This window comes from Onychostoma macrolepis, chromosome 16 (assembly GCF_012432095.1).
Source record: "Onychostoma macrolepis isolate SWU-2019 chromosome 16, ASM1243209v1, whole genome shotgun sequence".
NCBI classification, from domain to species: domain Eukaryota; kingdom Metazoa; phylum Chordata; class Actinopteri; order Cypriniformes; family Cyprinidae; genus Onychostoma; species Onychostoma macrolepis.
The window spans coordinates 18172076-18188158 of NC_081170.1; the positions used below are offsets into that span (position 1 = coordinate 18172076).

At 38.3% G+C, this 16083-nt stretch overlaps 1 protein-coding gene across 1 annotated transcript in view; it reads right to left on the reverse strand.

Moving 5' to 3' along the window:
* efna3b (ephrin-A3b) overlaps window positions 1-14362 on the reverse strand; it is a 55882-nt gene extending 41520 nt beyond the window's left edge. The window contains exon 1 of the mRNA XM_058747986.1: window positions 13769-14362. Within this exon, the coding sequence (XP_058603969.1) occupies window positions 13769-13875 (107 nt within the window). The 5' untranslated portion in view covers window positions 13876-14362. The remainder of the gene's footprint in view (window positions 1-13768) is intronic.
* Between the last annotated feature and the right edge of the window lie 1721 nt (window positions 14363-16083).

The window sequence follows — 16083 nt, forward strand, 5'->3', positions numbered from 1 at the left end:
GAACCAGTGTTTGACATGGTAATGTATTTAAATCTGCCGACCCCAAAACCGGTCAAAGTCAAATCTCGGTGGCATTCACATCAACTTTGTCTCCGACCTCCTTCGTATGACTGACTGAGCGTGACAGACGCACACAAACACAAACACACCCAGCATATGGTCCGCAATGCTGACTGTATATCACTGTGGCAGTGTCACATGAGAGTTCAATCTAATTACAATTGACCCACATTATAATTACAATTGATTGGCAGTCTGGCCCTCTCGCGCTCTCGTCTCTCCCCGTCCTGACTCCAGACTAACCACCCCCGCACCCCCGCCTCCTGCCTTTCCCTCTTTTTTCCTGCCCTGTCCACTCTCGTTTCTACTATTCCACAGTTTGATTCAAATTCAAATAGGCCAGACAGTCTGAACACTATACCTTTCCCATTCAAATACAATAATTCCCATCTGCAACACACCACAAAAAAAAACACACACACACACAGCTAAAAAGCTGAAAATGTAGCAGAAGGATATTATGTAGATTAAATAGATGAAAATACTGAAATATTATGATCAAGTAATGTATTCAGAGCTGGCGCACCGTGCATATCGTAAATTGCAGCACACACACACACAAGCTTTTCGTGGTCTGCTGCAGTCCCAGTGGAAGAATATAAGACCCCTGCATGTTCCAGCTGCTGTACATCACATCAAAAATAATGACCCCGGGCTCCAGAAGCCGTGTGTGTGTGTGAGAGAGAGAGAGAGCCTGGCCATGCACATATGTGTGTCTGCATAATTATGTATATGAACCACACTGTGAATGCTCCTGTGTGAGAGTTAGAATACACACTTATACGCATAAAATTACATGTATAACCATGATGCGCTTTGGGTCACGTGCATGTGATTGAGAGTAAGTATATGTGTGCACATGCATAATGATGCGTCAACCGTATTGTGCATGTGAGAGCTTGTTGCTCAGTGTGTGTGTGTGTGTGTGTGTGTGTGAAAAGTCTGTTCGTGTCACAGCGCTGCAGAGTGTTGTCAGCTTGCTGTCATTTTGAGCCTCAGATAAGACCCGATCTCACTGCAACAACATGCCATCCCTCTATCCATTTCTTTCTACCCATCTCCATTTTCCCTCCTCTCTCCCATCTCTCCTTTATCTCTCCATCCTCTCTCTTTCTCCACTCCCCCTTCTCTAATGAACCCTCTCTCCCGAGCCTCTTCTCTCCTCTCCTCTCCCTCTCTCAATTATATTTAACTCATGACAGCTGTTAGAAATATCTCCTCAGACCTGTGACAACTCCAATACTGAGGAAACTATATATTCAACTTTTAAATGAGTTTACCTTCACAGAAGTGTCTGTGCGTATGTCTATAGCTTTACTGTTTATATGTAAATTTTATTTTCGGCTGTAGGGACAGGCTGAGATTTATACAGTTATGGAGAGTGCTGTCGTATTGGATATGTGAGTTTATATGTTCATATTAGCGAAACATGGGTGTAATTTACTAGAGCTATTGTATTTCTTTACTATAGTATTATTTGGGAGATTGTACTGTCAATGGAGAGTTATTAATGAAACTGAATATTTCTAATTTTAGTACACAAAATACATATATTTTGAAGGAAAAAGTACTTTTGACAAACAATTTTCTGTACAACTTCCGAGTACAAAGTACATAAGTAACTGGTCATTATGATGTAAATCTTTTGTTTTCAAAAATAAAAACAGGTTATATTATATCTTACTGAGCAACTAGGAAAAAGTTAAAGTTTTAAGAAGAATACAATTCATTTCAATATGAAATGATTTTATGTGCATGTCACTGAAGGTGCACTGGAGACAAGCATAAACAAAATCATTTGAATAAAATCATTTACATTGTGCCAAACAACTATAAATTAGCTGCAGAATTTAGAGTTTAACAATTTCAAGTAACTTTTTTCTTTTTTTTAGATAAACATCTGGTAAGTCCTAGAGCCTTTTAAAGTTGGAACATTGAGAAAACTGTAATTAAACAGGCTGCTTTGCACAAGTTTGTGCATCAAGCTACTTAAATGAGGTTTCTTAACAGCTAAGAATTTTTTTTCTTAAAAGTATTCATCCAATTATGCTTTTGGCTAGATATTTGACTTTAAATTTAATTTGGACACAATAACCATACTTTAACCAAACTTGTAAGGAGTAAAAAAAAAATCCTTAGAAATTAAAAGTACTGCAGTAAAAGTACAAATTCCTCCTTTGTATAGTTATATAGCAATGAAACACAATTATAACAATAACACTTTACACCTCTGTGTGTCACTGACAAACACGTGAACTAACATACATCAACACAAACACAAACAGTACACAAACACACACATACAGCCAAAAATAAAATATACAGATGAACACCCTAGTGAGAAAGAAAAAAAAAAAATATATATATATATATATATATTTGATATACATTTATTTTGTGCTACACTATACTACAAATACATTTACATATGTATCTGCTTAATAAAAATACCCTGCAATTGTACTTTTAGTATACTAAACTGCTAAAATGGAGCAACTAATTTTGTGCTTAATGCACTTTAATTGTGCAGACGTAGTGATGGAATCGAACTAAAGATATACTGAAGTATGTTTGATTGTGCTAAAGTGGAACTATTGAAAGTATACTTCAGGTACACTTTAAATATCTATCATTAAAAGACATTAATCAAAGATTATACAATCCTCAAAAATAGTGACACAATTTAGGCATAATATTAAGAAATGTGAATTGTGCACAAAAGAAATACTCCAAATAAAGTTTAACTATAATTTTATATCAGTAAGTCTTATGATATATATATATATATATATATATATATATATAAATGTTAGTGGATTTAAAGTACACAGAATGAAATAAATGTATTTTAAATAAATTATGGCATATGATTTTATTACTAGGGCAGTAAAACTTTAGACACATACACAAAGATCCTGAACTAAAATTTTGGATAGATAAGACTGATACAGTGCCCATACTTAAACTTCAATTTATCAGGATCTTTTACACCCCTGACAAAGCACACAAAAGTTGTTTGTGCAATCTCTTGCTTTGGTTCATTGCAACAAGAGTCTATATTAGTGTGAAAGTGTGTTTTAATGTATGTGCACGCACATATGTAAGTGAGTAAACCCAGAGTGAAAGAAGAAAAGAGCTACCTGCTCTCTCTCTGCTCCTCCTCCATCTTTCTCTTTATAAATACCTACCTGTGTTCTTCTCAATCCTTCTTTTCTAGACATCTCCTTTCCTTTCTCTGTCTTTCTCCCGGGATGTGACACAGAATTCTGTTAACTGCTGTGAAAATGCATTTATTACCATAAGCCTGCAATGCTAACAACTGCACTTCCCCACACACGCACATCCACACACACGCACACACACACGCACACACACACGCACACACACACACACACACACACACACACACACACACACACACAGACAGAGAAACAGTGGGACCTGCAGTAGGCCATTGATATTCTGTGCAACCACGTACAGGCAAGAGAGGATTTAGAAGTAAAGACTTACGTACACAGACACAAACACACACACACACACACACACACACATTTCTGATGGCACTCACAGAAACTAGTTTATTTCACAGGATCTGTTGTACATTCTGTATTATATGGATTACATGTTCAGGGAGGAGAAGGAGTTTCTGAGTGTCACAGAAAAGGGGGGCAGTCAGAGAGAGAATGTCTCAGGATAAATTGATTTAAATGGAATGAGATTGATTTTAAAGAAAAAAAAGGCTGTCAATTTAAGCTGTTAATTTAGTTTGATTAATTACCATCTTCATGTTTCTGTGAATCCATAGCCAGCTGCTTCTTGAGACAACGCACATCACTGAAATGAAGCAAACTAAAGATTATACTGACTTTTAAGTATAGATATGTTGATATTAAGATTCTGTTCTGTATTTCTATGTTATGGCCGAAAACCATCAAATGGCCAGTTAAAACTAAGTTAATGAAAAATAAAACAACAACACTAAAAACTCATTTTAAATGCTTCAAGAGAATTTAGAAATATATAATGTATGAAAAGGGAATATTCATTTTTAGATTGGCTAAAAATTACATTTAACAATGTTATTAAATTATTCATGTTTTTAAAGATTAAATTTAAGTGAACATTAAACATTAAAGGTAATCAAAATGTGCAAATACGGAAAATGTGCATGCACAATTAAATATAAAATATCAACAGATATCAATATAATAAAAAAAAAGTAATGTAACATCTGATATCTTTATTTCAGGGCTTTTATCAGAAAATATTGGTATACAGACTTGCTGGTATGAAATTGCAACTAATTTGATTTCTTAACTGACATATGTAAATTCCAATCGATTGACAGTCCTCAAAAAAACCTTGCCATACGCAGAAAAAAAAAAAAAAGTTAAAAATAAAAAAAAACTACCGCATACACACACAAACACATACTCATCAGTGCGACATAGAGACCCATTCCTGAAGCACAGTCTGACATTGGCTGATAAAAAAGGCCATTATACAAGGTCATAATTTAGCTTGTCCATTTAAAATCTCTCCATTAACATCCATGATGGGCACGCACACACACAAGCACTCAAACACACACACACACACACACACACACTCTCCAACTCTCGCTAATTCTCTAATTATGTTCATGATTATGGTGAACAGGGCGCACTCGTGGCCCAGCTAATGATGGCTTTAATGGCCAAAAATCCCCATTAAAAACCCCATTCTACACACACACACATACAGACACACATACACTCGTAAACACACACACCCTCATATAAAGAGCAAGAGCTCACGATTCCCCATTAAAAATTACTGCAAAGGGGAATATGGGAAAACTTGGTCATGGGAAGCAGCTGGGATTGTTTTTTTTGGGGTTTTTTTCATTTTCTTAAATGAGAATTAGTGTTGCATACTCATTCTTGGCAGTAAATAACCACAATAAGCTATTTCTATTTGAATAGACTCTGAAAAAATATTCTTCTGTTACTGCAATTTGATTCAAACATATTAAGCTAAATAACCATTTAATTTAGCACATTTTTACCTGATAAAAATATTTTCAATGTAGCTAGATCACTGTGTTGAGACATTTCTTAAAGGCAAAGTATAGCAGTACTAGTATGCTATTCAGCCAATGACTGTTATCGAACTGGTTTCCTAAACACTCCTTCCATCTGCTATTGGTCAGCTAAACATATAGCCATGTCCCCAAACTCAGCTGAGCCAGAGTTGCTATGCCAGCTTGGTCAGATTCCCAAACAAACAGAGCAATATTTTGAAAAAGCCTCAGAGAGCCACAGTGTTTGCACTTTTTTTTTTTTGTGGAAATCAACCAACAAATGGCTTACTTATAGTTGTCTCTGCATATTAAACTGCAAGAAAGTATTTTAACATCTTAAACAAAACTTCACCTTTAATAAGCACTGTTAATGCAGGCCTAAACCACTGCCACCCTTTACCTTGACAAGAAACTAAATGAAAATGTCATTTAACCACTGCTAAAAACCCTGATCATGCGGCAGTCACACTAAACTAACACAAAGCAGCAGTAAGTGTGATTATGACCTGCTTGAAAGCCTCTGCTTTTCACCCTCTTCACGTTTACATTTGCATATATGATACTTTCCGAATTAGCTTGTCTGTCTGGATTAGTGCTACTCGATCTCCTACTTGTGAGTGTGTGTGTGTGTGTTCAAATGGATCACATGAGCCAGTTGTCTTTTCTTGATGTGAAAAGAGGGCAGAAAACCTCCAAACCATCCAATTTTACAGAACACACACCAACGAGAATATAACCTGCTGTCATGTGTCTGTATATCACCGTGTACATGAGTCTCAGGCAGCGTTTCACTATATGTGTGTGTGTGTGTGTGTGTGTTTGGAGGCTTTGAAGCCTGTCTGTGGGTAAGATAGCTGTTGTTCTGTGTGCCAGAGCTCAAACTAGCAGAGTAACAGGAGAATCACGGAGAGAGAGAGAGAGAGACAGACCGAATGAAAGACTCCGAATGCTCTTTTTTTCTATTCATTAAGATGAGATGACTCTTCCATTGAACGATTCACCTCCATCAGCCTGCTGGATTTAAATGAGCGGGAGTCACGGCTCTTCCTGTTCAAATCACAGACATTTACACTGCTCACTTCCCCTCCTTCAAAGGACAAACACAGAGGGAGATAAAGAGACCACACACATACACTCAGAGGGACCACACACACAACCATACAAGCTCATCCATTAGTGTGTATATGCACGTTTATGTCTGCGTGTGTGATCTGAAGCGAATTCAATGTCTTTCCATGCTGAAAAAACCCCCCCAAAAAAACTAGTCTAAGATAATTATTTTAAAAGGTTTTAAAAGGGTTTTGTGATTTGTCAGTTGGCCAGCCTGCTAAACTATCTCAGCTTCAACATGGACACCAGTTTAGGCTGGTTTAAGCTGTTTTTCCTCGAGGTGTACTGAGGGAAATTTGCCTTGTAAAAGCGGAGATGTGAACACTATTCTACTCTGGAGGAAGTTTGAGGTGTTACAGATTAGAAACAGCCATAAAACCAAAAACTTTGGGATGAGGACTGAATCATGGCCATTTTACAAAAAGAGTGATGACAAGACCACAGAGATAGTGTTTCTATGTAAATCATTTGTTTATAATAAAACACAGCGGTGTGAGGCGAGAACCGGTGCTGTTAGTTTCATCATCGTGAGTTGTAGTAATGAAAGGTGTGTCAAATCTGGCCTGATTTTGAAGTGAATAATTGGAGACTAGAAGCAGCCCGAAATACACATCATTTCCATCTGTATTAACATCCTCCCCAAAGTACAAAACAGACCCCCTCCTACTGCTGCACTGTCAAAAGTAAAAAGTTGAGAAAACTCAAAATGTCACGGCGACGTGATGAGACTTTCATTTTCTCAGCATTCGACCAAAGTACTTCACACAACCTTGTTTGTTCAACTTCGCACCAACCCTTAACAAATCAGCAAAATGGACCATTTCCACAGACTGTGATGATGTGTTTCCACAGTTATTAACATTGTAAATCTAGCAAAGTTTTTTTTGTTTTTTATATTTTTGCTTTTTAAATTTTTAATGTACATTTATAACACTATAATTTGTTTTACTATATTAAATTACATATTAACACTGCTGTGTGAGTGTTTCTAATACAAAAGCTGAGGGAGTTACTGCAAATTTGACATCTTTCTGACCAACATAATCAATATTTTCCCTCTTTCAGAAAGACCGTAGTGGATTTATGTATTTTGCTAGTGAGGCAAATGAGTATGCAAAAAATATATTTGTTGTAGTTTCCCTTCACCTCTGTTTACGTTTATTAACATTAACCATTAGCAAATCTCAAAATAAATCTCCATTTTACATGCTATGTTTAATGCCTTAATTTAATGCCATAATGAACATCATTATGAACAATATGAATCCGCCGTAATTTTAAAATATGTATCAGTGTATCCATCCATACGTGATGAAACTAACTACAAAAAAGCTCATAAGTGCAACTATTATTTATTGGATTATTACAGTGTGCCGAGACTGCTGGGATCACTGCCTCCATCATGCTCTGAGAGAGCGTCACACTGTTTGGAAATGATTAATAAATAAAGAGATGGTATTCATAATAAGAATTAAAAAGAGAAGATGAATGAAATGAAGGGAGGTTGAGCCACAGAAGGTGAGGAGGGTATTAAAAACATTAAATTAATAAATAGTGTGATCATGAATGACTAAGCAAAGGCGCCGCTATAGAAAAGAAAGAGCGTGGAACATCCTCTTACGTGGCATCGCCTGCATTCATTGCGACCCCTCACCATGACGAAGAATAAATAAACAGAAGTGATTGGTGTGATAAGTGGATGTGGTTATGCACAACTGCCTCATTCATCAGCCTCAGTTGAACTGGCGTTATTAATTAAGACTGCTGCTCTTCACATAGATACTAACATCATAAAGCTCAGGCGCACACGCGCAGAACCGCTTCAACTCAATGATAACGCAAAGTTGATGAACGAGAACCAGGTCTTCTCTGTCACTTAGATAGATCTCTCCGTTTACTCATGAATATGCACCAAGCAATTTGCATATGCAAACCTCGGACTGTTATCTGATTTATGGGCTTTGCTGTTCAGTCTTTCCATCCACCTGTCAATCAAATCCCTTGTTTATGCATTGCTAATGACAATACAGGAAATAAGCAAGGTAGCTGCTTATCCCAAAGATTTAACCTAAGCACAGCGTGAAGCCAAGTCACCTCACTTGAACCAACGTGTACGTGTGAGAGCCATCTGCACAACACCTGGACACACCTGTGCTTTTTCTTGCATGCACACAAATACACTCACACACCAGCTATGCAATGACCTGCGCATCCAATAATCTGCTATACTGTAATTCAGACTATATCTGCACATTCACTACCGTTCAAAGGTGTGGGCTCAGTAAGATTTTTTTTTTTTAATGTAATTAAAACTAATTTTAATTCAGCAAGGACACTTTAATTTACTAAAAGTGACAGTAAAAGCATTTACCATTTTATATGTCTATTTAAATGCTGTGCTTTTGAAAATTCTATTCATCAAAGAATCCTGAAAAAATATATATTATTGTGCGAGTAAAGGAAATGCTGCTGAAAATTCACAGGAATAAATGACGTTTTAAAATACCTGAAGAAGACTGCTATTTTAAAATGCAATCGTATATATAATATATTGTTTTACTGTGCTTTAGATCAAAAAATTGCAGCTTTGGTGAGCAATCTTTCAAAGCTTTTTAAAAACATTAAACAATCCTACCATCTTTTGAACAGTAGAGTATAATTTTATTGCATAAATTATTATATTATAAATGATTATAATATATATTCAACTCATCAAAGTGCAGGTTGAGCACACAATCTCATGAAATTTTCATGCATAGGAGGTAACATAACCTCATAAGGTCACAATTTACTGTAACTAGCAGTCTAACTAAAAGAAAGGGAAAAGTCAGTACTATAAATCTTTCAAATGTGCCATTATTATCCTCTTATGCAGTGTGCAATTTCTGAAACATTTCTGACCCCACTTGAAGGAAGTGAAACAAAAAGCGCCACGTATATATTTCTTGTACATATCCTTAAACAAGCTTTTCAAACATTTCAGTGTGTCAAAGGTTTACCCGCTGGTAAGACCATGAATTTCACCCAGTAGCCTAAATAGATGCTCATTAACAAAAATCACGTTCACCTGCCCTGAAGTGGTAACCATAGAAACGGTTGTTTGCTCAAGTACTTTCCATTAGGATCATTATCGGATGGAACACTGACAAAACATAAACAATGTCTTATAATCACGTTCTATATTTGTATATAAACAAGACATCATGAAGACCTTAAAGGTGCATTCTGTAGTTTGGTGCTAACTTAGAAGTTTTATACATTAAGAAACTAACTGTGTTTTAGTCATCTGAATGGTGAACACTCATGAGATGAAGACTATGCCGATAACTGTTTTCCATTAAAAGTGTTTTAATTATATACAGTCCTTATAGAAATTACATGAGCTGCTGTGTTTTACTGAACATCTGCGGGAATTCTCTTTGTGCTCATTCTGTAGATTCACAACAGTGTAATGTTGTTTGATTGTGCGAAATGTGAAAATTAGACAAGCATGTATTATTGTACTTTACCAGCAGAGACAACAGGAGAATCAGAACGGCCAAAGTAAAAACTGTCTAAAGGTAGAAGACAGAAAGAAGGACAAACACAAAAACAAGTGTAAACATCATTACGGCAAACATAGTGGAAAGATTTGGTTACAAAAAAAATCGTAGTACTCATTAGTCAGTCTAATTTACATAAAACACCATGTTGATAGACGGCATTATAGCGTCTAGTTATTGTACATAAACACTGATGCTAATGCTAGCTAAAGAGCTACTGAATGCACCTTTGAAAAATCTTTAAGGGGTGCCAAAAAATAATTTGGATTATGCTCAAAAAAGTTTGTCAGATTGTGCCCTAAACATTAAGTAGAAATTCTTTCTAAAACGTCAACACTTACACAACCCCCTGCCCCACCCTGACACAAAATTTATTGTACAATTCACAAACTGATCTTATATCATTTCTAACAGCATTGTAAAGCACTGCAAAAAGTAAAAACATGCAGTTACCTTGGCTGATTAAATCTTTAAATGCCATTTATGAAACCTAATGTGCTCAGGTTCATTCAGCTGAACCAGTTTTGAACACCAGTTAAGTTTGATGTTACCACAAGAACAACATTTTATAGGCCCCACAGTTTAACCCAACTCAGATTTTGTATCAATGCTTTTCAGCAGTCTTCTGCTTGTGTTTTCCACTCTCGTTCTGTAATTGCGCTTTAACAGAGCGGAGCTGTTCCCCCCTGGAGTCCACACTCACTTCACCTCTACTAACATTACACATGTGTTTACAGTGTTTTTTTCCCCTCTCCATTACATACCACAGAGTTCCCTAATGTGACTATAATGAAGCATTCACAGAGGAAGTGAAAACAGAATTCGTCAGCAGAGATGTTTGTTCGCCCAGGAAAACTGGTGGTTCGTATGTATTTATTCAAGCCTGTTTCTCAATTATGCGTCTGAGAGGGTTCTGTATTTTTTCTGGGATGCGCATCACTGGAGCGAGAGTGTAGGGCCGTTAGGATCACTGCCCACTCCGCGCTCAGTAATTGTCAGTGTGTGTATGTGTGCGAGCTGAAGGTACACTCAGCTATAACTCTCTTAGAAGATGAATGAGGAGGCAGTGGACTGGTTGCTTTGTTTTCGTTTTTTACCTCATAGCCCACGGCGCCTCTCTTACTGTTTACACCAAACGTACTCAGCTCGAAACAAAGACGTTTAGTTGTAGAACACTCACACATACGCGTGCCGTATCACACCCCCGAGTCAAAACACTACCCAGAGAATACTAGCTGTGTTACTGTATAACCATACAGTGACTGTGCAGCTTTGGCTGTAGACCCAAATTCAGCACACTGACCACAGCTATTACTGCTATTAGCATGCTGTGCTACATTTAGACTCTGACCCCTGAGAATAAGCGTACGTATAGCATGAGAGACATTCAGCAATACAATGCTTAAATATCAGTTCTATCTCTCTTTCTCTGTGCTGTATAACTAGGCCAAGCTGAGGTAACAGGGTGTCATCAGTGTTGCAGAGCAGTTATGGAGAGAGAGGGAAGTCTACACACACACACACATACACACAGATAATGCTAGCTCACAGGCTAATTTCCCCACACACTTTTTTACCAAAACAAAGTACACACTTCTTGGAACACATCTTGTAGAAATAATGGGGGAACATTGTAGCTCGTAGTAAAATGGGGTTAATGTCCATACTTTCTACTGTGCAGTGGGCCGAAAGTGTGTAATGGCATTTGCTGTAGAAGTCTTATTAAGCTTAATCCATGGAAATAAGCCAGTTTAATTTGGTTTTATCACGTAGCATATCCGCCCCGTGCTGCCACCGATGCTAATGCAGTTAGGCAGCTTTCTCAGTATACGCTGAAACTGGGTGGAAGAAGCACTTTTCATTTCTCTGCACAGTGAGCACTCTGTAGTGAATGGAAAAGCACATGGTGGTGCAAATAATCTTGTAGTGTTAAACACCTAAGGCATAAGCAGGCCCACGTGAAACCAGTGTGTGCAAAACGACCTTTGCATGTTGGTTTATTCCATTTATTTTAATTATTAATAATAATAATATTAATTGTATTCGTAATATATTAATTTTAATCATTTTAAGTCATCCTTCGGTCCTCTTGGAAGTTTGTTGAGGCCCCCTAGTGGGTCCCGACCTGAGGTGTGTTTCCCAAAAGCAACTATGGTTGCAAGTTTTGTCACTGCCAATAGAATTCAGTGGAACTAACGACCATAGTTAACTAACGATGGTTTTGGGAAACGCACCCCTGCTTGGTTGAGAACCACTATCGTATGGCAAAATGATCAGTCTTTATCACTATTCAAACTGTAAATGTTCGCATTTGCATGGCTGTACTGGGATAAAATCAATTAATTTATAGGGGATGTGTGAGTTCTGTTCTTCTATGAACGCCGAAATTTGTAGTCAGCCACACGGCCATGTTAAACATGGTGCACAGCATAATGATAATATAGCCCTATAAGTAAAATATAAATGATAATATTTGTATATACAGAGATGCAACGTGGGGTATGCAGACTGCATTGGTGTGAAACTCAAAGAAGGGTCAAATGCTCATATCTAGGGGATGTAAAAATCATACTGTGCATGCCAGCTTAAAAACAAGCTTCAGATTTTCATATAATCACAGACAACCTCTGTAAAATGTGTGAAGTGTGTGAGTGATTGAGATTGAGATAGGAGTACCAATAAATAAGAGGCTCTCAGGCAGGTGGGCTGCTGCTGGTTTATGTGTTTAATTTGATTTTGATTTAGGCCAAATTTGTATTCCGCCCCAAGCTACTTATTAGTGTGAACAGTACCTGTAAACTAGGTCAATTCCTGCATTATTTCATAGGTTTTACAACCAGTAGAGCCAGATCACACACTGATACACCAACACACTCATTTACATCCCCACTGTTGTTTTAATTTACCGTTCAGTCAGAGCTGACATACCTAACTGTGACCTAACCACCTCATCCATTCTAATATGAAGTCAAAAAATGAAGTATGTATGCGTGTGAGACAAAGAGAGACCAAGAGAACATGTGTGTGTGTGTGTGTGTGTATGTGACAGTGAGAGATGCTGAGATTGAATGGTGTCACAATGCAGGCATATTGAGGTCATTTTGAAAAAGTGCTGCTAATTACAGCAGATGGAATGAAAAGAAACCGGGGACTAGACTGGGCTCCATGTATGATTCTGAAAGAGGGAGGAGAACGAAAAAGCAGAGGGGGAGAAACAGACGGAGACTCCCTGAGAGAAACATGCAGGAGTGCAAGAGAACGGAGAAGTGATGGAAAGAGACACACGAGGAAGGAGAGAGAGAGAGGTTCTGTGAGGACAAAAGCACAAACTTGACCAAATTTCTACAACATACAGCAGATATGAAACTGTACAAGACTCATATTTAGAGCAGAAGTCTGTCTTTGTCACATCAGTATGTACATCTTAAAGTTTTCAGTGATCATTACTATGTTTTTGGCTGACTTTGACATTACAGTTGGGGCTTGAGGCATAAAGCTTTGATTTGATTTTTTACTAAATTGACAAAAATACCTCAGATGAGGTTAACCATTAAGCATTAACCCCATTCAGCACACATCTGCCTAACCTACATGTGGATGTTTTCAAGATCAAGACATCTAGGAAATCTAACACTTAAAAAAAAAATGCATATTACCAAAACAAACACCTGCTCTGATTATAGTCAGACAAGCATGAAACATCTCAAAAAGCTCCTGTCCTGGTCTACTGGTGCACCTGCCCCATAAGGGAATCCCGATTAATGTAAACGTCTAAACTGGTTTCAAATTAGATAATTACATGCGGCATTTTGGTTTATATAGTAAGCTACTCTCCCTGCGAAAAAAAAATAAATAAAAATATCTTAAGGTTTGGCTATTTTTAGGCATTTAAAAAATAATAATAATAATAATAATAAAAAAACTATTTAAATGTAATTTCTAATAAATTCGGCCTTATTAGAGGGGGGGAAATGACGATTAACATGCGACTTACAGAATGTTTGAACTGTTCCAGTGAACCGCATGCCTGGCTGCAATCACCAGGTCAAAGTTCGTGCAGGTGAGCGTCAGAATAAAAAGACAGAGCGCGAAGAGTGCCATAATCCCTCGATCTCTCGCTTTTCTTCCCAGTCTTGCAAGATCTTCTCACCCCACGCGACGCTGCGCCGGAACCATCCCGTTCGGTGAAGAAGGGCAGGAAGAGATGCGACCTAAAGCGTAAAACTACTTAAACACGGGGTTTCGCAATCTATAGGTTTGTATTAAGTGTTTAAAAAGTCAGAATCCATGGCGAAGACCCCCTCCCTCTGTCCCCATGGCGTCAACCCAAATCCAATAGTCCGATACGAGACCACCGCTGATGGTTCTCCGCGGACGGAGGAGAAATGGATGCAGGCAGCTGGATAGAGTTTAAATGCGGGAAAGAGAGAAGCGTGTCCTGCCGTAGCGTTGGAGAAACTCGGGAGGCAACGAGGCTCCGTGATAGTAAAACTAAGATTCTCTTTTGTTGATGCGTATCTGGAGGGATGCGCGGCTGCGGGATGTTTCACACTTACAATTGTCTGACGAACAAGTGCTCGAGCGAGTTTTATTAGCTCTCTTTGGCCATATCCACTGCTCTGCTCTCTCTCTCTCTCTCTCTCTCTCTCTCACTCACTCACTCACTCACACACACACACACACACACACACCAGCGCGCTGTTTGGTAGGCTGTGCTCGATCGTTCAGTCACCAGCTCCGCCTCCTGCCCAGGACAAAAGCACGCGTCCGTTGGCTCCAGCTCTCAGTCTTTCAGAGATGCTTTTAGACAGCTGTTCTCGCGACGGACGAGAGAAACTTTATTTTATATTTCTAAACAATTACGACGGGGACCGTTCCTAGTGCAGTTTTAATTACCTACCAGCACAATCCTCTTACTGTCTGTCAGAGAGCAGGGCTTTATATCCTATTATACCCGAACCTCCATCCTGCTATCCACACCTTCTCTCTCTCTCTCTCTCTCTCTCTCTCTCTCTAGACAGTGTAAGTCTTTTCTAATATGGAATAATTATGGGAAATCCTCTTAGGAGGGTGAATGGATTGATGGATTGGCTCATCTCTATCTCTGTCCTTCACTCATGGGATCTACTCATCCACATATAAAGGATGTTGAGCTGATGTTAATGTTCATATGATAGTAATCAGTCTCTCCCGCTCCTGTATGTGTGCGTGTGTGGCATTTATGTTAAAATCACATCAATTTCAAAGATGTGTCCCTCTTGTCAGGCCTATTATAATAATTATATATACACACCTGTGCACACATAATTATATACACACCTGTGTGTGTGTGTGTGTGTCTGTCTGTCTGTCTGTCTGTCTGTCTGTCTGTCTATCTATCTATCTATCTATCTATCTCAATGTTGCTAAGTCTGTCTATACTATCTATACTGTCTGTCTTTCTAGGATGTACATGGAAGAACATATAATGCACAGATACAGAAATAGTTGTAGATAGTTAAAGTAAAAGTGCTATGTAATATTTATTACATGACGGTCGATGTCATGATGCCTTAAGACACGTTGCCTTGGTGATAGCTGTGATAGTTTTTGTTTTTTTAGGGTTTCTTTTTTTCAGGAATGAGAAAAAGCGAGCAAACGAGAGGAAGGAGAGAGTTGCAGAGGAGGGATAGTTGCAGTTTGCCTCCCGTCTGCTGGGAATGAGTTGGTTAAGGAGAAGTCAAAATGATTTATTGGGAGAAAAGAAGGGAATAGAGGGAGAGAGGACAGTGAGAAAGAGAGGAAGAGATTAGGTGTCATTGGGGAATCCCTCTGTCTTTTTGTCTTTTCTCTCTTTTCATTTTTTTACTACTTCTCACCTGTCTTTCCCCCGCTGCCCATTTGTAAAGCACAGCACCACCCCCCACCCCCCTCTCCACCCTCCACACACATACACATTTGCCAGCTCCTCCTGTCTTCACCCTACACCCATTGTGTCAAGCTACATTGACTCTTTCGAAGTCTATTTCTGTCCTCCTTTTGTTCGCTCACTCTCTCGTGATCTACCTCTGTCACCTCTTTGTGTGCCTCACTCTCATCGGCCTGCCATCTTTCTCTCCACCAGAGTTTCTATGGCAGCGACGAAATATTTCACTCCTCTTTTCAACAGTCACTCCTTCGCCCTGTCAGCACACAAGTTTTGGGACTCAAGCAATAAAATGTAAATCGGTAGAGGAAAATATTCCCCTTTCAACATCCCCTTCACACACTGATTCCATGTATTTTAAGTATGTTGCAAATTGAGTTTGAAATTTGCAATCATAAATAGCT